Source organism: Benincasa hispida, chromosome 4, assembly GCF_027475165.1.
Source record: "Benincasa hispida cultivar pf3 chromosome 4, pf3_genome.v1.1, whole genome shotgun sequence".
Taxonomy (NCBI): Eukaryota; Viridiplantae; Streptophyta; class Magnoliopsida; order Cucurbitales; family Cucurbitaceae; genus Benincasa; species Benincasa hispida.
The window spans coordinates 20,204,329-20,228,801 of record NC_143481.1 but is presented as its reverse complement, the minus strand read 5'-3'; the positions used below and the strand labels follow the sequence as shown (position 1 = coordinate 20,228,801).

The window sequence follows — 24,473 nt, the reverse complement described above, 5'->3', positions numbered from 1 at the left end:
CATTTTTCATTACCCCTATTGAACAATTTAATCTTAGTTTCTTTAGAAAGTTATGTAGCCGTATATTACAAATATGATGTTTACATTTTTAGGCCGTTTCGTAACTATTTGTTTTTGTTTTTAAAAATTAAACCTATTTCATCCATTTTCTTACAATGATTTGCATCTTTCTTAAATATAATGGTTGTATTCTTAGCCAAATTCAAAACAAGAATACTTTATTTAGTTCTCAAAATTTAGCTTTGTTTTTTATACCATTGGTGACACTACTACAGAAATTGGATTACTTGACGTTTTTTCAATGTCAAGTAGAAGGTATACTTGATGCTAATAAAAGCGTCGTCTATTTTACTGTCAAGTATAATGTCATAACTTGATACTATAAAAACGTCAAGAGAAATAATTCTTGACATAATTTCCATGTCAAGAAATATAATACACTTGACACTAATGACATGTCAAGTGTATTAATTCTTGACACTTATTATTGTGATTACTCTTGACATTTTTTATTTGTCAAATATATTTTTATCTTGACACGAAATAATGGTCAAGTAATCTAATTCTTGACACATTTCCAATGTCATCTATGTTTTTTTTTCCAATGAAACTTTCAAATTTAATTTTCATTTCTCATTTTCTGCATTACATTTGTTCCAATAAGACAATTTCATCAACTAAACAGTTGCACATATATTTCATCAATTGAGAATACTAAAATAAACAATCCCATTCTTCTATTAGTCATGTCTATATAAACGATTTCAAAATTTACAAGACAAATCGTATAACAGTATATACTTTATCAACCCACCCTAATATATGATAATTCCAAAATTGTAAGACCAATCTATATGTTCTATGTATTCCAAAAATCACAAGACTAAAATTCTATCCTCTACCACACATTTCTTTGAAGTATATAACCTATAATGACTTAACAAAACATTTACACAAAAAAAAGTTTAGGCATTCCCACGTAGCCACATACACAATTATAGGAAATCCATTTGATATAGCGACCTAAATATTCAGACCATTCCACGCGTACTTCATCGAATTCAAGTTGTGAGTACGAGATCCTCGTATCAATCTATAAAACATAGAAAGTGAGATATACATATTTATTTACTATTTACACTATCTATAATGTTACAATATATATAAGTAGTTTAAAGACATACCACATATGTTATAATATTCTTCTCTTTAGTCACGATTTCTCGCATATATCTCATAACGTAATACCCACATTTGACAGTTCCCACTTGTAAAGGGCACTACAATACAAAGCCAATAATTAATACACATATCATACAGATGCATTAAATAAACATCATTCGAATGCCACTTCAAAACTACAACAAAGTAATCCAACCTACGAAAAGTTCAATAATAATGGTTACAAAACGCAAATTCCAGCAACTATATAACAATTCCAAAAGAGTTTCAAGGCCTCAATACTTATCAAAACGTCCAAACATCGTTAACTTTGCTTTCAATCTCTTGAAATCTTTGAATTGAATATTAAAAATTGAAAATAACTCAATTACTTGACCAATAATTCAATGGGTAACAAAAAACTATTAATACTAACCTCCAAACTTACCAAAACCTGGTAAAGATCGATCTCAAACCTATTGGACAGCAACTCAACTTTCCAACACTTCAAAGATCATAGAACACAAATCAAAAATCACTTTTAACTTTTAAGCCCAAATCCAATAGACCAATCATTCCAAACTTATCAACACGACTTACCCAAAAATTAGGCTAAAATCCAAATCCGCTTTATTACTTCACCAATGGACTCCAACCTATGCATCACAATTAAAGCTCACACAACCAATTTCTAGCAATAACAATCAACCAAAAAGGGTTTCAAAACCTTCGTACTCACTAAAATCCTTCGAAACAACTTCAAATCTGCTAGAAAATGACTTATGACACACTAAAACAACCTTCGACCCGCTGGACAGTATCTCAAGACCTTCAAACCTCCAAATCTAGCATCCAACCATAATGGATAAATTAAAATCCAAACCAAAATCAAGTGGGTAACAAAAATTAACCAAAGAAAACCAAAAAAAAAAAATTCATGAATCTCTTTACCCACTAGATCCCCCGCCGGTCGTGGAGTTTTCGACGGCGACGACTAGCGAAACCAAGCAGAACGATGACTAGATGTTGGATTTGACGGGTCTGAGACAAATAACGACGATTGACGTGAACGAACTGGGTGGTGGAACTGACTAAAGGCAGCTCGACGGACTTACCTGTGACATTGATTTAACCAGTGAAGAAGGTGTCAGACGACCGTCGGGTGCGAGTGCTGGAGGGACACGACGAAGAAACTGACGGCGATGGAACTGGGGGCGTTCCTTTGTGTGATGGAAGCTACCGTCGACAAAACTAACAGCGTGGGTTTGACAATCGACGGCAGCAGCAAAGGGCAACAAGCGGCGTGAAGGGGCCGGACGGCGGACGAAGAAGATGAAGATTTGGGGGGAGATCTCGACAGCGTGAGGGTGAACCGAGAGAGGGAGAGGGAAATAAAAAAGAATAAAAAAGGAAAAAAAAAGGAAAAAAAAATAATATAATAACATATTTACCTTTTTTTTTTTTTCCTTTTTCAATTTCATTCTATTAAATTCCTTTCCCCCCAATCTCCAAAAGCAACCCATCCTCTTCCAATTTGAAAACAATAATTTTGGTCTAGGGCATTTAACTTTAAAATAATAATTTTGGTAAGAGGGAAACCAAATTTGAAAGGAAAATAAAAATGGGGGAGGGAGGGGAAAAAATAAAGATTAAAAAAATATTATTTTAATATTTTACTTGACACGAAAAATATGTCAAGTAAAAGCTTCTTATACTTGACACGAAAAACGTGTCAAGTAATGGATCGCATGAAAATATCTGAAACATTCCGTCAATCTCCGCTTTTTTAACCCTTTTACTTGACATTTTCTTTTCTAAAAGGTCATTACTTGACTTTTTTTTTTAAAAAGAAACGTCAAGTAATTAAAAACTGCAAGGGTCAAGTAATGTATATTTTGTAGTAGTGTGAAAAGTAGATAACAAATGAAAAAAATTTGGATGTGAGAGTAGTGTCTATAGGTTTAATTTTCAAAAGCAAAAACAAAAGAAAAAATGATTACTAGATGGAACCTTAATCTTTTGATTTCGCATTGGGACTTGGGAGTTGAAAATATAAGAGAACTTTATTTAATAATAAACAAAATTATAAATAACCATTGAAGGAGAAATTTTGGACCAATCAAATCTTGACGAATAAATTATAAAGTTGGGACCAATTTGTTTGCAATTTGTTCGCACGAAATTTCAATAGAAAATTATTTCGTGGAACTTGAACTTTGTATTTGTATTAATTTTATGGAAAGTTAGTACAATCTCTAATACATAATATTGTGATGCTCTTAAAACAAACTATAGTCTTTAAGTTGGTTGATCTTCCTGAATGATCGGCCTTTTAGCTCGTTGATTTTCTTGGATGATCGGCCTTTGGGCTTGTTGATCTTCTTGGATGATCGGCCTTTGGGCTTGATGATCTTCTTGGACGATCGACCTTTAGGCTTGTTGATCTTTCTGAATGATCGACCTTTTAGCTTGTTGATTTTCTTGGATGATCGGTCTTTGGGCTTGTTGATCTTCTTGGATGATCGGCCTTTGGGCTTGATGATCTTCTTGGACGATCGACCTTTAGGCTTGTTGATCTTCTTGGATGATTGACCTTTGGACTTGTTGATCTTTTTGGATGATCGGCCTTTGGGCTTGATGATCTTCTTGGACGATCAGCCTTTGGGCTTGTTGATCTTATTGGATGATCGGCTTTTGGGCTTGATGATCTTCTTGGATGATCGGCCTTTGGGCTTGATGATCTTTTTGGACGATCAACCTTTGGGCTTATTGATCTTATTGGATGATCGGCCTTTGGGCTTGATGATCTTCGTGGAGGATTATGTTCGTACGAGGCTTATGGAGAAACTTGTTTCGTGGGATTGAACTTGAGTTGGTGTTGATGTTTATGTTGATTTGATGTGATGTGGTTCGATCTTTAGTACTTGATTCTCTGATTCTCCCTCAGTTGGGTGGATGTGTTTGACTTGAAAAAGAAAAGCACATAACGTTCTTAGAGTAGAAATCTTGGAAGAGTGTTTGTGTCTTCAAAAGTCTTCTATCTTCTAGGAGTGCAGCTTTAGGAGTCTTGAGAGTCTTCTGTTTGTTGATGAATTCTCTCTAGGCTCTCTGAATGTAGAATTACTTATATCTTCAAAGGACTTCAGTCTTTAGAATGCTTATATCTTCAAAGGACTTCAATCTTCAGAATGCTTGCATCTTCAAAGGACTTCAGTCTTCAGAATGTTTGTATCTTCGAAGGACTTCAGTCTTTAGGTGTGATCAGCTTCAGGAGTCAAAGAGTCTTATGATTGTAGAGAATTTCTTATAAGCTCTCTACAGTATAGAATTGCTGACCCTTGCAAATAAGGGTAGCTTCTCTATTTATAGAGATCCCTGATGGGCTTCAGGGCTTGGGCCTAGTTAGCCTATAGGTTTGGGCTTGGTTGGTCAATGAGCCTGATATTTGGGACCAGTTAATTGGATTTGGGTCTGATTTGACATTCGGATCAAATTCAACTTATTTTTGGGCATATTTGAATTTTAATCCAAATAATAATATCAAATTGGGCCAAATTAAGCTTATCTGATTCAATGGTCACGATGAAACCACATGGCTTCATTGGACTTTGTCTTCAACTTCAATTCAAGACACATGTCTACTCCTAATTGGTCCCAAATTTGATGATTTGGAATTTGGTCATTAATTTAGTAAATTGCGTGGCAAATTAAATTAAGGAAGAAATTTTCATTGAAACCTACAAAAATGCAGGAACCAAAGGAGACTAGCTAGTAAAGTAGTTTGTTAGAACCTTAAAAGGGAACACTTTTGACTGGTACACTGATTTGGAGCCAGAAGTGATTGACAGGTAGGAATAGCTAAAAAGAGAGTTCCTCAACCGCTTCTACAGCACAAGGTGCCCGTTAGCATGATAGATCTGACGAACACTAAACAACAAAAGGGAGAGTCGGTCATCGTCTACATCAATCGATGGAGAGCTCTGAGCTTGGATTGTAAAGATAGACTCACTGAATTATCCATAGTGGAGGTATGCACCCAAAGCATGCACTGGGAACTTCTCTACATTATGCAAGTTATAAAACCTCGTACATTCGAGGAGTTGGTAACACACGCTCATGATATGGAGTTGAGCATCGCCAAAAGAGGAACTAAAGATTTCCTAGTCCCTGAAGAAAGAAAGGATAAAGAAGAAATCAAGGGCACTGAAAAAATCGTGAGTAGTGCTACAAAAGAATCTATGGTTGTTCATGTGTCCTCGCTGAAATTTTCCTCCAAAGGAAAACAAACAAAATTTGAAAGAAGACACAATGAGGGTGAGAGGAATCGTCCAACTCTTAAAGAAAGACAGAACAAGGTTTATCCATTCCTAGACTCTGATGTGGTAAATATGTTGCAACTGCTAGTGAAGCAACTTATTCAGCGACTAGAATGCAAGTGGCTGGAACAAATAGGAAAAGTAGATAATCCTAACTACTACAAGTATCATCGGGTCATTAGTCACCCAATTGAAAAGTGCTTCGTGCTGAAGGAATGAATTCTGAAGTTGGCTCATGAAAAGAAGATTAAGCTAGATTTGGATGAAGTCGCTCAGAAAAATCACGCTACAATAGCGGCGACTTCAAGTGCTCCAACACTATCTGTGTCCTATGCTAAAAGACAAAGCCTAATCAAGTTTGAAGCATTCGAGCCTATAGTTGTTCAGTTCCAACAAGAGATTCAAATAACAAATTCCGAAAAGAAAGATGAACTCGTTGAAGATGACAATGAATGGTGGATAGTTATGACTCGTCGAAAAGAAGACAGCCAAGCGGAGGCCCACCGTATTCTCAATTATAGTTAGAGGTCTCCTTGCTCGCCTTTCTGACACTGGTGCATTTGAGTTTGCTAAGCGCTTTTGCGTCAAGGGTGGACGCATGGATTTTTATACCATGTCTGTCGTTGTTTGCTTGCTTACCAAAGACTAATACCTTAATTGAGTCAGTCAAGATCAAATTTGTTTATCAAAGTGCTTCTCCACCCAAAAAGAGTCATGTTCCTATCGAAACTATAGAAAAAGGATCAAGACTCATAAAAAGAAAGGCAAAAAGAAGACATGGAAGCCTAAGCTTGCTAAGAAAGAAGACAAGGATTTCCCTCAATTCCGACGGCCGACAACTTTGGCAGAATTTCTCCCAATAAGCTTTCTCAATAATCATCCAGAGAAAGTATCAGAAGTTATTGCATGTCACACTGTCGGCATAATGGAAGTCGACAACAATCATATAACTGTCGAAGAAGTCAACGACTCAGAAGAAACGAAGGAAAAAACTTCTATCTTCAATCGTATTAAGCCTTTAAGTGCTCGATCTTCAGGCTTTCAAAGATTGAGTATGGCCACTGTAGGAGAATAAGACCAATGTCCAACGACTACTTCTACTCGAACTTCGGCCTTCAAAAGGCTAAGTATATCCACATCAAAGAAGGATCGACCTTCAGCATCGGCTTTTGATCGTCTCAAGACAACAAGCGATCAACATAAAGGAAAGATGAAAATCTTGAAGGCAACGTCATTCCATGAAGAAAACAACGACAAAAAGATTCACAGTCGTGTCTCTTCACGCATGAAGAGGAATTTTTCTCTTGACAAGAGCCTAAACTATGATGAAATAAGAGCTTCTGAAGTTTAAATGAAGAAGCTTCTCATCGCAACAGCCTAAACTGCATGATGCTCCTGGCCCGCATGAGCTTAAAATGCGAACAGCCCAAAAAAAAGTTATTTGTACGGCTATGTTATGACTTGATCCCTGTCATTATAAAGGGTACGTAGGCAACTTAAAGAAATTTAAGTTCAGTTGCGCATAAAAAAAATATTTTTGAACTACATTATGACTTGATCCTTATCATTATGAAGGGTACGTAGGCAGCTTAAAAGAAACTTGAAGTTCAGTCCAGTAAAAAAAAAAAAAAAGCTTGAACTACATCATGATTTGATCCCTTTCTTTAAGGGTACAAAGGCAACTTAAAGAAATTCAAGTTTAGTCCATCAGAAAGGGTACCACAACCACTAAAGTATGATACTACAAGATTGATGTTGATCATCCTCGTTAAAGAATGACACTCCATTTTGAAGATATTCATCCCTATTGAGGGCAATACAACGGATTGAAGATGTTCATCCCTCGTAAGAAGCTAGACAGTAATAAAAGGCACACACTTGGAATGCGTTTCGCTTCCTCTTCAAAATCAAACTTGGATGCTCCTCCATCTTTAATTTCAAAGGCTTCATCGATGCTCTTCAATTTTCAAGTTTACAGGCTTCATCGATGCTCCTCCATCTTCAAGTTCAAAGGTTTCATCGATGCTTCATCTTCATGCTCAAGTCTGGAGGCTTTGCAATGTCATCTTCATGCTCAAAGTCGTGAAGTCGAGCTCAATGTGAAGATTCATCGATACTTCATCAAACTCAAGTGCGGAGGATTCGCTGATGCTTCAAGCTCAAATGCGGAGGATTCGCCAATTCTTCAAGCTCAAGTGTAGAGGATTCACCGATGCTTCGTCAAACTCAAATGCGAAGGATTTGCCGATGTTTTGTCAAACTCAAACGTGAAGGTCTCATTGATGCTTCTCCATTTTTAAGTTAGAGGCTCCGTCGATGCTGCTCCATCTTCAAGTTCAAGGTCAATGTGCATGACTCCGCTCCATCTTCAAGTTCAAGATCGGTGTGCATGTTTCCGCTCCATCTTCAAGTTCAAGTTCGGTGTGTATGGCTCTACTTCAACTTTAAGTTCATGGTCGGTGTGCATGGTTTGGCTCAATCTTCAATGTCTTCGTCTACAAAATCATGACGCGGCTTCACTTCATCTCCAAAGTCTGGCGTGGTTCGCTTCATCTTCAAAGTCGTGGTGTGGCTTCGCTTCATCTCCAAACTGATGGCACAGCTTCAATTCATCTCCAAAATCATGACGCGGCTTCACTTCATCTCCAAAGTCTAACATGGTTTGCTTCATCTTCAAAGTCGTGGTGTGACTTCACTCATCTCCAAATTGATGGCGCAGCTTCGCTTCATCTCCAAAGTCGTGGTACGACTTCATTTCATCTCCAAAATGTTGGCGCAACTTCGCTTTATCTCCAAAGTCTAGCATGGTTTGCTTCATCTCCAAAGTCAAGGTGTGGCTTCGCTTCATCTCCAAATTGATGGCACGACTTTGCTTCATCTCCAAAGTTATGGTGTGGCTTCACTTCATCTCCAAACTGACAACGCGATTTCGCTTTATCTTCAAAGTCGTGGCGTGGCTTCGTTTCATCTTTAAACTGATGGCACGGTTTCACTTCATCTTCAAACTAATGACGTGGCTTCACTCCATCTCCAAAGTCGTGGTGCAGCTTCGCTTCATCTCCAAATGTTGGTGCAGTTTTGCTTTATCTCCAAAGTCTACGTGGCTCGCTTCATCTCCAAAGTCTGGCATGGCCCACTCCATTTTCCAAGTCTAGCGTGGCTCGCTTCATCCCTCAAGTCTAGCGTGGCTCGCTTAATCTCCCAAGTCTGGCGTGGCTTACTTCATCTCCCATGTTTGTCATGGCTCCGCTTCATCTTCACGATTTATGTCTGCAGCTTCGTTTCATCTTCGCAATTCATGACGGTGCAACTTTGCTCATTCTCCAAAATGTTGGTACAACTTCACCCCTTCTCCAAAATGTTGGTGCAGCTTTGCTTCCTCTCCAAAAATGTTGGTGTGGTTCCACCTCATATGCGAGATCAAGTTTGGTTTGCCTAGCTCTATCTCATATGCAAGGACAACTCTGATCCGTCGGCTCCACCTCATATGTGGATAACTCTAATTCGTCCGGCTCTGCCTTATATGCGAGATCGACTCCAGCCAATCTAACTCCGCTCAAAAGCTTGATGCCATATTCTTCCCATCTTCAAAGTTTGATGGCATATCCGCCTCACCTTTAATACTCGATGGCATATTTGCCTTATCTTCAAATTTTGATTAAGGAGTAACATAATAAGGTAGACCTTTCCGAGATCGTCCCTAGGGTGATCGAATGGGAGAGTTGTAAGCCTTTGTGGGGCCCCTCCCATGACGACCAAGATGCAAGAGCAGGCGAGACAAGATAAGCCTTTCCAGGGTCCTCCTTAGGGTGATCGAATGGGAGAGTTGTAAACCTTTTTGGGGCCTCTCCCATGACGATCAGGATGCACGAACAGCGCTACAAGGCAGACCTTTCCGGAAGCCTCCCTAGGGTGATCGAATGGGAGAGTTGTAAGCCTTTGCGGGGCCCCTCCTATGAGGATCAGGATGCATGAACGGTGCTACAAGGCAGACTTTTCCAGGATCCTCCCTAGGGTGATCGAATGGGAGAGTTGTAAGCCTTTGGAGGGCCCCTCCTATGACGATTAGGATGCACAAACAACACTACAAGGCAGACCTTTCCGGGATCCTCCCTAGGGTGATCGAATAGGATAGTTTTAAGTCTTTACGGGGCCTCTCCCATGACGATCAGGATGCACGAACGGCGCTACAAGGTAGACCTTTCCGGGATCCTCCCTAGGGTGATCGAATGGGAGAATTATAAGCCTTTGCGGGGCCCCTCCCATGACGATCAAGATGCACGAACGACACTACAAGGTAGACCTTTCTAGGATTGCCCCTAGGGTGATCGAATGAGGGGGTTGTAAGCCTTTGCAAGGCCCCCCCCCCCCCCCCCCATGACGATCAGGAAGCACGAACAGGGATACAATAGATAGACCATGCCAGGGTTGTCTTTATGTGCATCAAAGAATCGATCACACGGTCAGACATTTCTACAACAAAAAAATAGAAAATTTTTTTATTACGAAACAAGGGTTATGAGAGGAGAAACCCACCCTTTAAGATTACTGACTGGTCGTTGAGGTCAAAAAAAATGGTCGTACTCCCTTGAGTTGCGCTTTAACTCCTACAAAAAGTGAGGGGGCAAGTTAGTAAACCTACACAAAAAAATAGTAAGGGGGCAAGGTAGTAAAAAAGAAAAAGAAAAAAAAGAAGAAAGAAATAAGAGAAATAAAAAGGAAAGTTAAAAAAAAACCCCTAAATTCAATCTTTTCTTCTCTTTAACACTCACAGCTGCCTCCCATCCTTTCTTTCTTTCTCTCTCTCTCACTCCCAGCCGCATTCACTCGCCAATAGACCTCGTCGCCAACCTCCCTTGTTCACAAGTCACCTCACTTCTATAGCAAAGGCGAACCTCAGAAAAGCAGTGATGAACGACAGTAAACTTCGCAAGTGTTCTCTGCGCGATGAAGCTCCGACAATTTCAAACCGGCGATTTCACAAGCAACAAAGAACGGTGAACCTCACAAGAAGTAGCAGCAGATTCGGCGATTTTGGACCCAATGGCAGATTTATGCCCAATTATGGTGAGAATCCACATTCGGCTTGACTTCCGATGAACAGAGCAGCCTAGCAACAACATCGACGGCTACCCATCCACCTGCAACATTGAATTAAGAAGAAAAAAATAACATAAAAAAATATAAAGAAAAAAAAAAGAAAGAAGATTCGTCACGAGAGAGTGCTCTGTTTCCATCGACTCGGCGAAACAAAACAAGAAGCATAAAAAAAACTGAAGAAATAATAAAAAGCTCTTGAAAAAGCTTTCAGATGCAATGGATTTGATTCACTCAATGTGAATTCTATGAGGTTTCTGAGTTCAATTTATAGATGAATAATCAAAAGTGGTTAAGATTTAAAAGCCAAATTTGGAGAAGAAGTTTAGATTTTAGATTGGACTAAACATATAACATTTGAGAAGATTTAACAAATTTTGGGTTAAATTGATTTTTTTTAGGATTTATCTAATTTAACAAAAAGAAAGTGGTTTCATTATAGGCAAGTTTGAAGACTCATATTCAACTTCACAAATCTCAAGTTCAAAGTCTTAGATTATCCAAGCTTCAAATGAAAATTAGTTAAAGATTGTAATTCTAATCCAAATCAAATTTTGGATTTCAATTTAAGTTAAAATTTAAATTTGGGCATATTCCAAATTTTATTTCAATTTCTAGTTCTTATCTTTAGATCCAAATCAAATTGTGGGTAAGAGCTAAAACTTCTCTCAAATTAAAATTTGGTCATATTCCAACTTTTATTCAAAGTCAAATTGTTCAACTTTAAGATTAAATTGTGGATAAAATCTCAAATTTGGGCATCTTCCAAAATTTATAGCAAACTCATCCAAATTTAGTTATCCCTATTTCCAAATCAAATTGTGGAAAAATCTAAAATTAATCTCAAATTAAAATTTGGCCATATTCCATATTTTATTCTAAATTCAAGTTGTCCAAACTTGTTTTTATTTTCATTCTAAATATATTATGGATAGGAAAAGAAATCTTAATTGATCTCTTTATTAAAATTTGGGCATAACCCAAATTATCTCAAATCCAAATCACATTGGAGTAAAACCTCAAATTAAAATTTGGTCATATTCCAAAATGTATCCCAAATTCGAGTTAAACTTATGTACTAAATTCATAGTTTGACTGACACATGAATTGAGGTCAAATTCAAGAACAAATATATTTGGATTTTGATTCCAACTTTATATTTTTTGAGATTCATCCACCCATATATATACATAAATCTCGAAAATGGGCCTTTGTTGAAGGAGAAATTTTGGACCAATCACAAATTGCAACGCCATTTACTAAATTAATGACTAAATTCCAAATCATCAAATTTGGATCAATTAGGAATGGACATGTGTCTCAAATTGAAGTTGGACAAAGTCCAATGAAGCCACTGGTTTCATCTTGTCAAAGTCCAATTTGATATTATTATTTGGATTAAAATTCAAGGCCAAAATGTCAGGCCCATGGACCAACCAAGCCCAAACCCATGGGCTAACTAGGCCCAAGCCCATGAAGCCCATCAAGGAACTCTATAAATAGAGAACCTCTTCTCATTTGCAAGGGTCAACAATTCTATATAGGGAATTCCGATATACAAGCATTCTGAAGACTGAAGTCCTTTGAAGATACAAGCATTCTGAAGACTCCCAAGACTCCTAAAGCTGCACTCCTAGAAGATAAAAGACCTTTAAAGATACAAACACTCTTCCAAGACTTCTACTCCAAGAACACTGACCTTTGAAGGCACAAACACTCTTCCAAGACTTCTACTCCAAGAACACTAACCTTTGAAGGCACAAACACTCTTCCAAGACTTCTACCCCAAGACCGTTCGATGTTTTTCTTCTTCAAGTCAAGCACATCCACCCAACTGAGAGAGAATCAGACAATCATGTACTAGAGATCGAACCACATCGCATCAAATCAACATCAACATCAACACCAACTCAAGTTCAACTCCACGAAAGAATGAAGATCAACAAGCCAAAGGTCGATCATCCAAGAAGATCATCAAGTCCAAAGGCCTAAAGGCTGATCATCCAAGAAGATCATCAAGCCCAAAGACCAATCTTCCGATTGAAGATCAACAAGCCCAAAGGCCGATCATCTAAGAAAATCAACGATCATTCAAGAAGATCAATTAACAAGCCCAAAGGCCGATCATCTAAGAAAATCAACGATCATTCAAGAAGATCAACCAGTTTAAAGATTATAGTTTATTTTAAATGCATCGTTGTACTCACTTTCCATAAAATTAATATTCAAGTTCCACGAAATAAATTTCTCTTGAAATCTCGTGCGAACAATAACTTTTCTGGTTTTAAATTTTCTATCTAATTTCCATTTGATTTTTGGCTTTCAAAATGTTACCATTTAACTTAAATTCTTTTTCTTTCTTTTGATTCCTAGATATCAAAATATTACATTTTTATCATTGAATTTGAAATTTTATTTTCATTTGATCCATGTTTAAAAGTGTTGTTCTCAATAAACACTTATTGTGTCTTAATATCCCTTGGTAATTTAAAAAAAATTAGTCAACTATAATTAAATTAATCTTCATTGATTTTTATCATTACGAGAATTAATTACAAATCTTACCTAGTAATCATTTTCAATTAATTAACTGAAGATTAACACCAAATATCAAAAATGAACTTTGTAAAAAAATTCAAGGGTAAAAGTGTAAAACAAAACTTAAAAGTCAAGGGTAGTATGTAACATTTGAAAAAAAACCTAGATCAAATGAAAAATATACAAAAATCAAGGACTAAAAGGTATTTTATCAAAATAAAAACTAAAAACTAAAGCCCATTTAGTCACCATTTCATTTTTCGTTTTTGTTTTTAAAAAATAAACCTATAAACACTACTTTCACCTCTAAATTTCTTTGTTTGTTATTTACCTTTTATCAATGATTTAAAAAACTAAGTCAAAATTTGAAAACTAAAAAAAAAAAAAAAATAGTTTTTAAAATTTTTTTTTAAAAAAAAATTGACAAAATCAATCAATATCCTTAATAAATAGGCAAATCATGGTAAGAAATGGAAGAAAAAAAAATAGGCTAGGGTTATCAAACAAGACCTAAAAAACTGAATTGATAGATGGTGAAGATTATAGCAAAAGTCTAGCTAAGTTAACCGACTTCCCCAATGAAAAAAAGCCAATAAGTACTAAAGGAAAGAACCTTCAACCGTATGCAGATAGTGTTTATACAAAAACAAAAAGGGACACTGCAAGTCTGTAACTAACAGATGTATTTAAGGAAAAAAAATGAATAGCCAAATAGAAGAATTACAATAGAGACCCAGTGGAATACAATCATCAATACTATTTACCTTTCAATCAACAAAATCACAGATGCCATCTACAAAAGTTCAAACAACCTCCAAATTTGCACTCTGCTCTGTCTCAATCAGTCCATACACAGTAGAAATCAAATATGAATCATGAAGTCCATAGAAGGACAACAATACTAGCAAAACTACAGAGAATTATCCAAACAAATAAGGAAAGTTTTTCACCATTTGTATTTCTAGAGTAGTTTGTTTGTATAACATCAAAATCTTGGCTTACTTCAATGCGTACTGTTGGTGACGAGGTAAAAAGTTCATCACTCGGAAGGAGAATGCCAACCTTCCCAAGATTTCATGCAGACAACGGATTGTTGGGATGCAGGGCTTCTTGAAGAATTTTCACTGCACTATCATAAGATACAAATCCCATAAACCAGAATTCATGATTGTCAATGGAGATAACCTGTATGAATTTTTCAGCCGGTTTCACTTTGCTTGTTGATGGGTTGACTGCTTTTAGGTGATGTAGTGGGATCACCACCTATCATATAAGAGAAGATACATGTGGCTTCCAATCAGTTTTCTTATAAACTTGGAGATATATAAGCACAAAGATGGTTGGTTCTTAATACAAGGTAGAAATAGTCATGGTTCAAGCAAAGAAGAGGGCCCAACTCCAAATGGACGGTTGCATCATGACTTACAAACACCATAATCTAATAAAAGTATATATTCATAATGAACACAACACGAGCGAAAATCATGCATCATCACCAGTCCTAAAAACAGAACCTACAGATCAACTGAGCAATCCTTTGATCAACACTCCCAGATGACAAGAATCAAATAAATTGAGCGTGAAGTATTGGGACTAACGAACAAAGGCCAAATATATCCATGTTTGAATCAATAGAAGGAGATTACTGTATGCTTTTATAAATTGTATCGTAAGATGTTGCAAAATTTCTGAAATTTAAATGTATGATCCTTTTGACTTTGCAGTAGATCCAGAACAGACTTACAATGAAATTTTAGTGACCATATGATTGAAAATAATATTCTCAAACACTAAAAAAATGGGGTTTGCTTCTTCAAGGGTTTTATGATACTGCATTTAGCTTTGAAGCATTCAAACAGATTCAAAAATAAATTGGGAGGATTGTACACAATAGAGAAGTTAGAATCTGACTTGACCTAGTTACTAGGATGAAATATGTACAAAATTAATGCAGTTTGCAACCCTTAAAAACACTAAATGATGTATTACCCATACCCATTAAGTGTTCCAAATTCCAAGTTCCATTTTCCTCACTTTATAAAATATTTTATAGCCCACCCTTCACATCTTCTTCACTTAAATTGACATCAATTCAACCAAACTTTTAGTATCATCTAATTCTCGAAGGCTTAATGAACAGTACGCTTAAATAATTCAATTTTACCTTATAAAGGCTCCATTGAGTCTCCTCGCCCACTTTGTATGAAAGAGGATTGTCACTGCAAAAGGCAAGTTTAGCCGTTGATATGTACAAAGTTCCCATCACTGGACCAGCTGATGTGGACAAGTAGCATGCATATGCCTTATGAAGCTTCTCTTCAGGTGTATTCTCAAAAGTCTGTCGAAAGATTTTCTCATAACCACCTTCTGCGAGAACTTTCGTCCCCTGAGCAATTCTTCCCACAGCAGCATCAGCAAAGCTAGGCCCTGTTTTCACTGGTTTGAAACAAATTTGTTTCAGCTATCATTATTGGTTAACAGAAGCAGGTAAAAAGTTTAAAAAAAAAAAAAAAAAAAAAAAAAAAAAAAACAACGATAAAGAATGAAATCGTCTTATTTGCAATCACTATTCCGAACGTTTAGTTCCAAATGAATATGTGTAGAAATAGCTTATAGTACCAGATAAAAGGTAATCCCAAATTCAAGTTCAAGCAATAAGAAGAACACAATTCATTCAATAGAATATCACAACGTATAAAATAGCAGAGCATATAATGAAAATGAAACAGAAGAGAAATAGTTCCAAGAAATGCTTAATGCCAGAATCCTACGCAGAACGATTGTAGGTTTTCAAGGATCTGGGTTTAAATGGACTTGACAGATATTCCGATGAAATTGGGCATACAATTTCGTATGTTATCAGATTACGGTAAATTCTCATCTTAACCATCTACAACTACAAGTTCATCATGTATTAAAGTTAAATTCAAATTTATCAGTAGTGATGAGAAGGTAAAGACATGATTATTAAAAAGAATTAAGGGCTTACAGTGCTGCCACATGTTCCCAGCAAGATCCTCGGCCTTCTTGGTTGCCTCAACTGCCCTCTTTCCCCATCTTCCAAGCATCACCTTCACGGAATCCACCGTATCTGATCATACATCAAACATGCACATCCATTGAATACGAATTTCATGTAATTCCCAATTCCCAATAAATATTCACATCTCGGGAAATCGAAAGCACTTACTCTTGGAGGAAGAAGGATTTCCATGGGCTGGAGCCGCAGAAACATAGGGATTAGCTTCAGTCGGCAGAGTGGTGGCATTTCCCTCAGAGATCGGAGCACGAGCCTCGCTGTTTGGCTGAGTTTGAGGAGGAGGCGGAGATGGATTTTGGGGTTGAGAGCCCATGGAAACGGTGGTCCAGTTCTCCGGCAGCGGCGGCGGAGCAACGTCGCTAGGGTCAAGCTTGGGATAGGGAGAATAGTCGCCGGAGCGACGGTCGGTAATTGGATCCGGATGATCCGAGTGCGAGGTTTTTGAAGGAAGGGGATTGGATGGATCGGACTGAGGCTGTGGCTGAGAGTGATTCATTTGAGAGTGGATGAGGATAGTCCGAAGCGATCTCCGGCGACGGTGAAATCAACGGGAAAAACTGAACCGGTTTCCACGGCGTTTTTATTCGTTTCTTCTTATCCAACGTTTGATTTAATTTGCTTTCTTCTTCTTCTTCTCTTTTATTTCTTTTTATACGGAGAATTAAAGATAATATTTCTTTATTTCTTTTCTAGAAAAATAGTAATTAAAAAATAAAGACAAATCAGACAACGCGAAATACGTGGAATCTCTTTAACGGTTGGAAATGGAGGGGTCAAACCGTCAAACGGTCTTCATTTGAATTTTGAATTCTTTTGTTTATGTTTCTTCCTTCCTTATTCATTTTCTGAAAATTTTAAAATAAAAAAAATGGAGAATTGTCATTTACTTTAGGCTACGTTGTTGGTTTAATATTTTTTTAGGTTAGGTTTAAATTTTGTAATTTACCCAATTTTCCTATATAATTTGGTTTTAAATACCTAAGATTGGGATTATAAAGCTGGTTTGGTTGTCCACGTATATGCTTATTAAGAAAAAGGAATTTATAAAATGATAATAAATAGATTAATTAAGGACGAAGTATAAACTAATTTGTACAAGGAACTGTTTTTTTTTAATTATTATTAAAAATAAATTAATAGTTCTCTTACGGAGATTCGAAATAACTTGTTTATTAAGTAATAGTGGTCTTGGACTGATTTTGTCACCACGGTTCTTTAGTGAATAAGGTTATAATTGTTGAATTTGAAATGTCAAATAGGCATAAGGCATGTAGGTAGTCTTTGAACATTTGTAGCCAAATGGAAGCTACAATCGAAGATAAAGCTACATATAATCGTATCGACATGTCGAAATTTCTATGTTTTTATAGGTCAAACGTTTGACCTTGATGTGAGAGATGAATACATATTTCTATTGAATCGTTGAAAAATCCATCCAATATAGAAAAAAATAAGCAACAAAGTATCACTAATGTAAATATAACATAAATAATAAACATGTTAACTTATTTAAAAATCATAAAATATTTATTTACTGATTAATTTTTTTTGAATTTTTTATTTTTTATAATTTTTCTTGAAATATCCATTGAAATCGAAATTTTATTGATATTTCTATTGGAATTTTCGTAAAATTAAGATCTCAATGTTTACATTGAAATCGACATTTTAAACCTTGCACAATTGAAATGTGAAACTTGCAAAACAGGCGGATTGTACCCACATTAGTCTATCTCCTCACTCCATCTAAATATATGGGTACCTCTTGAAGCCCAAATCCAAAATCCAAGATGGGAGTATAAGGAGACATCCCTATAATAAGAATTATGAATTTGTCACATTTATTGTTACCGTTACTGTTGGACCCTAAACGATAACAATAATAGTATATGTGATAGATTCATAATTCTAAGTAAATATGATCGAAAGTAATTCGATTACATTTGCAATTATGACTCATTACGATTGATTTATCAATTGAATCCTATTACGATTACATCAGTATTTATTACAGATTATTAAACGTGGTCTTCATTAAAAAGGAGGGCACAATTTTGCAATTTCTTAGAAATTTACATGTAAAATTAGAGAATTCTCTTCTAGTTTCTCTTATAATTTTTATTTTTATTTTTGTTTTTTTTTTTGTCAAAAATCATTGAATATCACAAACACGTGAGGGTATTTGGAGTTTGAAATTTGTTTCCTTTTAATCATCCACATTAAGAGTGTGTTTAGAATACATTTTCAAATATTTAATTTAAAAAATAAGTCATTTTGGAAAAAAATGGAATGTTTATCCACGACTCAGGATAATTTTTGAAGTATATTTTTAACAATTTTTGTCAAAAGTGCTTAAATAAAAATTATTTTTTTAAAAAACACACATTTTTTTCTCAAGTCAATTCAAACGAATCCTAAATCTTTATACTCTAAATCTTAATATTAGTCTGTATTGTTATTTTGAGCTACTTATTTTAATGAAATTTGGTAATATAATAATTTGGTATAAGACACGAATATCTTTCTAAATTTTATAAAACCAATATTAATAGTGTTTTATTTACTCAACCACACGAACTATTTTAGGTCATAGGACTGATTCGAACTTATCCAAGTGTTCTTAAGAAGATTATTTGTGTGGACATTTGTAACCAATTTGAGGTGAGTGGTATAACGCCTTCGTGCCAGGCGACCCAGATTAGATTTATCAAGTTAATTAATGGATTTCAGGAACATGATTTTTGTCTTTGGGCAATTTTACTCTCGCCTTGATGTATGTTTGACGGGTTTATTTGCATGTTACAATTTTGTGAATTGACAGGTTCCCTTTTATGTTTATTTCAATGTTTTGATGGTGTGCCATCAGGCCACTAAGATAAGTTATTAGTTGTTTAGCCCACTGGCCCAAACATTCTCCTTGTGGATGCATAGCCTAATCCCAGTAATGGGATCACTTGAGTATTTTATACTCACCATTTATCGTTATATGTTTGCCAAAGGAACTAGGAACGCTTTCGCATTTGAATTTATATGTCTTCTCATGTTTTTATAGTTTTCTTTTCACAAACCTTCCTTGGCTAGGTCTAGGGGTTAGAGATTTCTTTTTCAGTTAATATTTTCTTTCGTTTTTTTTTTTTTAAATTTTATTTCATGTTTAAGGGGTACCCCAATTCAAATGATTTGAAATCTTGAGTTAAAGCTTGACTAGATTTTGTATTCACTTAAGCAGTCCAAAATTCTGTTATATATATATATACACACTTTCTTTTCTCATTGTAAACATTTATGCATGCATGCAGTAACGACCCTTCTAGTCGTCTTAAGAAGTCAGGTTGTTATAAATAGAGACTATAATTATTTTGAAGAAATTGAACATAGTTAAACTGCTATTAGAAATTAATTTTAACGAGTACAATGACATAGGAATAAGACTAAAATTGTTCCTACATAATGAAGGAAAAATTATCATACATGTAGCCATAAAAGTGAAGATAGGATTACATAATTATCATCATAATTCTTATACTTTGTTATCCTTTGTTCTATGAGTAAAAAAAATGCATAATTGACTATGGTCCAATGAAACTTCAGACTACTATTCTTCAGTCTCATCTAATGTCTTTGAAATCCTCTTAATGAAACTCTCCATAACCTCCAAACCTTTATCATCTAAAAACATAAAGTTGATATAATCTAAATTAGCATTAAAAATTAAGACAATATATATATTTAAGCAAAAGTGAAATTAGTTGAAATTATGTATTACCTAATCTTGGTACTGTGTGGCCTTTGGGATGATTAATTACTGTTGGTTCTACATATGATTCCAAAAGCTTCTGTCCATGGGGCATTAAGAAGTCTTCCTCACCTGCCACCATAATTTTAATAATATCTTTATCATCATAGGTTTGAGAAGTTGATTAAACAATTCAAATTTTAATTATAATTTTAAATTACTTGCCATTAAACATTTCATATAACTTCAGACCTCAGTCCAAAAAATCAAATAATGGCATCTTAAATTAAACAATAAAGAATGTGATTCACACTGAACAAATTTTCCATAGTACCCCATCAGCAAGGACCACCAATAAAAATCAATTAGCCATTTATTTATTTATTTTTGAGAAAAACATCCATTTATACTTCTAAAGGTTATTAATTAGAGCTTCAAATTAATGAAAAAATAATTTTGACTCTTCACCGGTGATTAATACTTCTTTGAAATCAGCTCAAATTCATTTAAATAAAACGATTCTTTTTTCGAAATCCTAAAGAAAAAAAAAAAAATTAGTCAGTCATTATTTCTAAATAAATAAAAAAAAAAATGAAGAAAGACGAGAAGATGAAACTACTTATATTATTGAAAAATCACTACATCTTATTTGATTTCAATTTTTTCCCTCTAATTTAAGTCAATTCTTGAATTTGTCAGAAGTTTTATACATATGTGGAGTAAGGATGTGCATGGTTCGACAGTCCGATTTTGAGCCGAACCAAGAACCGAATCGAAGTCCATGATTCTCAAGTAAACAGAATCGTGGAAACCGGTTTCCATTGGTTTTGGTTCTTGAACCAAACCAACCTAAATCGGTTCAAGTCGATTTATAATCGATGTTTTTTTTAATTAGACAAAAAAATTGGACTTATGGACTTATGTTATGACTGGACTTATGGACTGATCAATATTACTAAATATTTAATAATACTTTTACTTAATAGAATATTTAATAAATATTAATATATAGGTTCGGTTCGGTTCAGTTTTTCAATTTTTCAGGACAAAGAACTGTTGACTGAATCGAACTAGTCAGTTTGGCTACTTAGTGAACTAATAGTTGCTTTTTTAAAAAAAAATCGGACCAAACCAGTCGCTTTGGTCCAGTTCGATCCGATTCATGCATACCCCTAATATGGAGTGATGTATTAACAATTTTTTAAAATAAAATTCTAACAAATGTCTAAATTGAATCATTTATAACCATTTTAGAATGGCACAACAACAATTTGGAGTTTTAAATGATACAACTTTGGAGCTTAAAAAAACCAAAGTGTTATTCACTATTTGGCACAACAACAATTTGGAGGTTTTAAATGATACAACTTTGGAGCTTAAAAAAACCAAAGTGTTATTCACTATTTCAAAAGAAAGAGAAGGCAAAACAAGAATATCCCTTTTCAATTAACTAAGTGTAAATGGAGGTAAAACATTAATTATCATCTCAAAAATTAGATAAGATATTATTGCTTTATAATTAAATAAGTATAAAATTCAAACCAACCCAACCGATTGATTTCACATCCCACGATTGTCTAACTAAAAGAACTTTATATAAAAGGAAAATTTGTTTAACTAAAAAAATTATCACATTCAAACTAATTCAATTAATTAAGATACGCTTGTATTTTATTTTAAAACTAAATATATGGGAGAAAATTGTAGATTAACGACAAAATTAGAGAAAGGTCGCCCTAAAATTATGCGTTCAGTGGTTGGTTTGTTTGTTTACAAATAACAACGGAAAGAATCAGAATATTTGAAAAAAAAAACAGAATGTAAGGACAAAAAATTGTGGACGTACCTAGAAAATGGAGGGATGGACATCCAATTGGCGTCGAGTAAGCTTTCTGAGCCACAGATTCCGATCTGAATTTGGCACCGCTCACGATGATCACGAATTTGATCTTCGGGACTTTCGTCAGAGCAATTCCCTGCAACAACCATTAATCGACGCCACCGCCGCGTCAGAATCTCAATTTCGGAGAATTAAGATGGAAAATGTTTGTAATAGCAGCTAATAGCAGAGCAGGCTGCCATTAATTAGGTTTACCTTGGCTTGAAATCCCGGTAAAGCGGCCGATAATATCGCCCCCTGAAAATTAAACGAAATTCAACTATTGATTAAGATCCGTTCAACTAATTAGGATAAGAATAGAGGAAATTACCTGTGAGAAACCGAGGAATCCATCGAATGGTCCGTGTTTAAGCATGTAGTCCTCAATGAATGAGAGGCACTCGTCGAAATTCCTATATTCTGTAAATTCCTGTGATGGAGGAAGGGAGAAGATGAAGAAATTAAAGGAGGGTTTATGAATTTACAAAGAAATGGAAATTAGATGAAGCGATCGTACTTGACTGAATTGAAACCACTCGAAATAAGGAGGATCGAAAATTCCTTCGACGTCGGATTTGCCTTCAGCAGGAAATGGAGCGTCGAGGAAATGGAGATCGAATTGATCGAGGACAGAAGCCGGCCATTTTCCGACCTGTTTCTTGAGGATTGCTGCACTGGTTCGGAAGCCATGGAGGCAAAGAAATCTAGGCTTTCTGTGGATTTTAGCATCGGTTCCCATGATTGGAATTCTGGAATTTGTGTGAAGAGAGGGGAAGGGAGATGTCATTTAAAAAGCCTTTTTCTAGGGCCCTCCTTTCTCATTCTTCCTCACTAGGAAGCTTCTAATCGAGACTTGTTTTAAAAATGGCTACGGTAAAAAAAAATTTTAAAAAAAAAAGAAAAAAAAGAAAAAAAAAGAAAACGAATGTGCTGACGGGAGGGTATATATTTATTTATTTATTTTGGGATAAGGACATATCCAGTCGAGAGGGTTATTTTCGAGATAAAATGCATTGTATTAAAAGGCAATAAACGTTAAATTAAAAGAAAAATTACGTCTAAAATTTTTCAATTATTTAAAAAATATTTATATATTTCGAGATTTGTAATATCACTCTTTTAGAAAAGTTTTAACACTATATTTGTATTTCTTTGGAATTTCAAACAAAATCGATACCTAAAATAATGTTATGTTGATCTAAAATAATATAGGTAGTGATCAAATTTTCGTTCTAAATTATTGTTACAGCTTTTTATTTCATTTCACAGTTGTAAATAATTTTTTCTCCAAAACTCGTTTTAAAACGTTTATGAAAGCTTAGAAATAATGTTATAAATTTTTTAAATTATCATTTTTTTTATAATTTAACAATGTAAATAAGTAGCTCCATATAGTATTCAGATCTAAAGTATTAATATATATATATATATATATATATATATATATAACAATAAAAAAAGTAAATAAAACAAAATAGATCAATTTTTTTATATTTAATATGCTTTTAAAATATTGATATAAACTTAATTTTTTGTCCTATAAAATGCTAGTAAATCTGAATAGATATAAGTAGCGAGAAGGAACTTTGGGTTGGTTGGGGAAGAAAACTAAATTACAATTGTACCAACTATTTCCTTTTTTTTTTAAAAAAAAAAAATTATTATTATTATTATTATTATTTTATATCTTTGTTTTGAGAAAAAGAAATCATCTTAATCAATCGTTTCTGGAAAATGATTTGTATTGTTCGAAGTTTGAACATCCGCGTTGATAATTAAAAAAAATCAAACAAAGCATTTTATCGCACTTTTTTTTTTCTTGAAAAGGTGCATTTTATCACTTTTAATGAAAGAAAGCTATCTAAAATAATGAAGCAAAAAATCCTTAGATTTTAGGTTTAGATTTTATTTGGTCTCTAGTTCTAAAATTGTACCCTTTTAGGAGTGGTTTGAAGGTTTTTTCTACATGGAGATGGAGAAATAGCACTACAATCCTAGAACTTGGAGATCGAACAAGCACTAGTGTAATCATCGACCTTGGAGATGGAGAAGCAGCAACGTAACCCCCGAACTTGAATATGGAGAAGCAGCAATGCCATCAAACTTGGAGATGGAGAAGCAACAGTGCAAAACTCGAACTTGGAAATGGAGCAAGCAGCAATGCAACCATCGACCTTGGAGATGGAGAAGAAGCAGTGCAACCCCCGAACTTGGATATGGAGAAGCAACAATGCCCATCAAACTAAGAGTTAGAGAAGCAGCAGCGCAACCCTCAAACTTGGAGACAAAAAAATAGTAATACAACCCTCGAACCTAGAGATGAAGATGAGTATTGCGACCATCAAATTTGGAGATGGAGAAGTAGAAGTGCAATCCGAAGCAGTGGTGCAACTCCCAAACTTGGATACGGAGAAGTAACAGTGTCCATCAAACTTGGAGATGGAGAAGCAGCAGTGCAACCCTTGAACTTGGAGATGGAAAAAGTAGTAATGCAATCATTGAACTTCAATGCAACCATCGAACTTAGAGATGAATAAGTAGCAGTGCAACCATCAAATTTGGAGATGGAGAAGTAGCAATGAAAACTTCAAACTTGGAGATGGAGAGGCATCAAGGAGGATTGCAAACTTGAATTTGAGGAAATACTAGTGAATCATCCAAACTTGAACCTGAGGAAGCATTGGCGTAGCCTCCACTCTTAATCTT

General features: G+C 35.0%; 2 protein-coding genes across 2 annotated transcripts; both read right to left on the bottom strand.

The window, feature by feature from the left end:
• Window positions 1-13,849: 13,849 nt before the first annotated feature.
• FIP1 (FH interacting protein 1) lies at window positions 13,850-16,862 on the bottom strand. The gene is made up of 4 exons (XM_039029431.2): window positions 16,303-16,862; window positions 16,102-16,203; window positions 15,277-15,548; window positions 13,850-14,375 (listed from the first exon to the last, which is right to left on the bottom strand). The coding sequence occupies exons 1-4, from the start codon at window positions 16,646-16,648 to the stop codon at window positions 14,187-14,189; spliced, it is 909 nt and encodes a 302-aa protein (XP_038885359.1). The 5' UTR covers window positions 16,649-16,862; the 3' UTR covers window positions 13,850-14,186.
• A 2,647-nt stretch (window positions 16,863-19,509) lies between these two features.
• LOC120075770 (dihydrofolate reductase-like) lies at window positions 19,510-22,690 on the bottom strand. Its single transcript, XM_039029432.2, has 6 exons — window positions 22,285-22,690; window positions 22,099-22,197; window positions 21,984-22,025; window positions 21,735-21,864; window positions 19,919-20,020; window positions 19,510-19,821 (listed from the first exon to the last, which is right to left on the bottom strand). Exons 1-6 carry the CDS (start codon window positions 22,552-22,554, stop codon window positions 19,748-19,750), a joined length of 717 nt encoding a protein of 238 aa, XP_038885360.1. The 5' UTR covers window positions 22,555-22,690; the 3' UTR covers window positions 19,510-19,747.
• Window positions 22,691-24,473: the final 1,783 nt, after the last annotated feature.

What these genes read in the sequence shown, in the direction of transcription:
- FIP1 (XM_039029431.2), bottom strand. Translation starts at nt 16,648, where the DNA reads ATGAATCACTCTCAGCCACAGCCTCAGTCCGATCCATCCAATCCCCTT. An exon ending in TGGGAACATGTGGCAGCACT is followed by an intron (nt 15,549 to 16,101) that starts GTAAGCCCTTAA and finishes GTTTCAAACCAG; the next exon opens with TGAAAACAGGGCCTAGCTTT. An exon ending in CTCAATGGAGCCTTTATAAG is followed by an intron (nt 14,376 to 15,276) that starts GTAAAATTGAAT and finishes CTTATATGATAG; the next exon opens with GTGGTGATCCCACTACATCA.
- LOC120075770 (XM_039029432.2), bottom strand. Translation starts at nt 22,554, where the DNA reads ATGACATCTCCCTTCCCCTCTCTTCACACAAATTCCAGAATTCCAATC. An exon ending in AGTGGTTTCAATTCAGTCAA is followed by an intron (nt 22,198 to 22,284) that starts GTACGATCGCTT and finishes CCTCCATCACAG; the next exon opens with GAATTTACAGAATATAGGAA. An exon ending in GATTCCTCGGTTTCTCACAG is followed by an intron (nt 22,026 to 22,098) that starts GTAATTTCCTCT and finishes TTTAATTTTCAG; the next exon opens with GGGGCGATATTATCGGCCGC.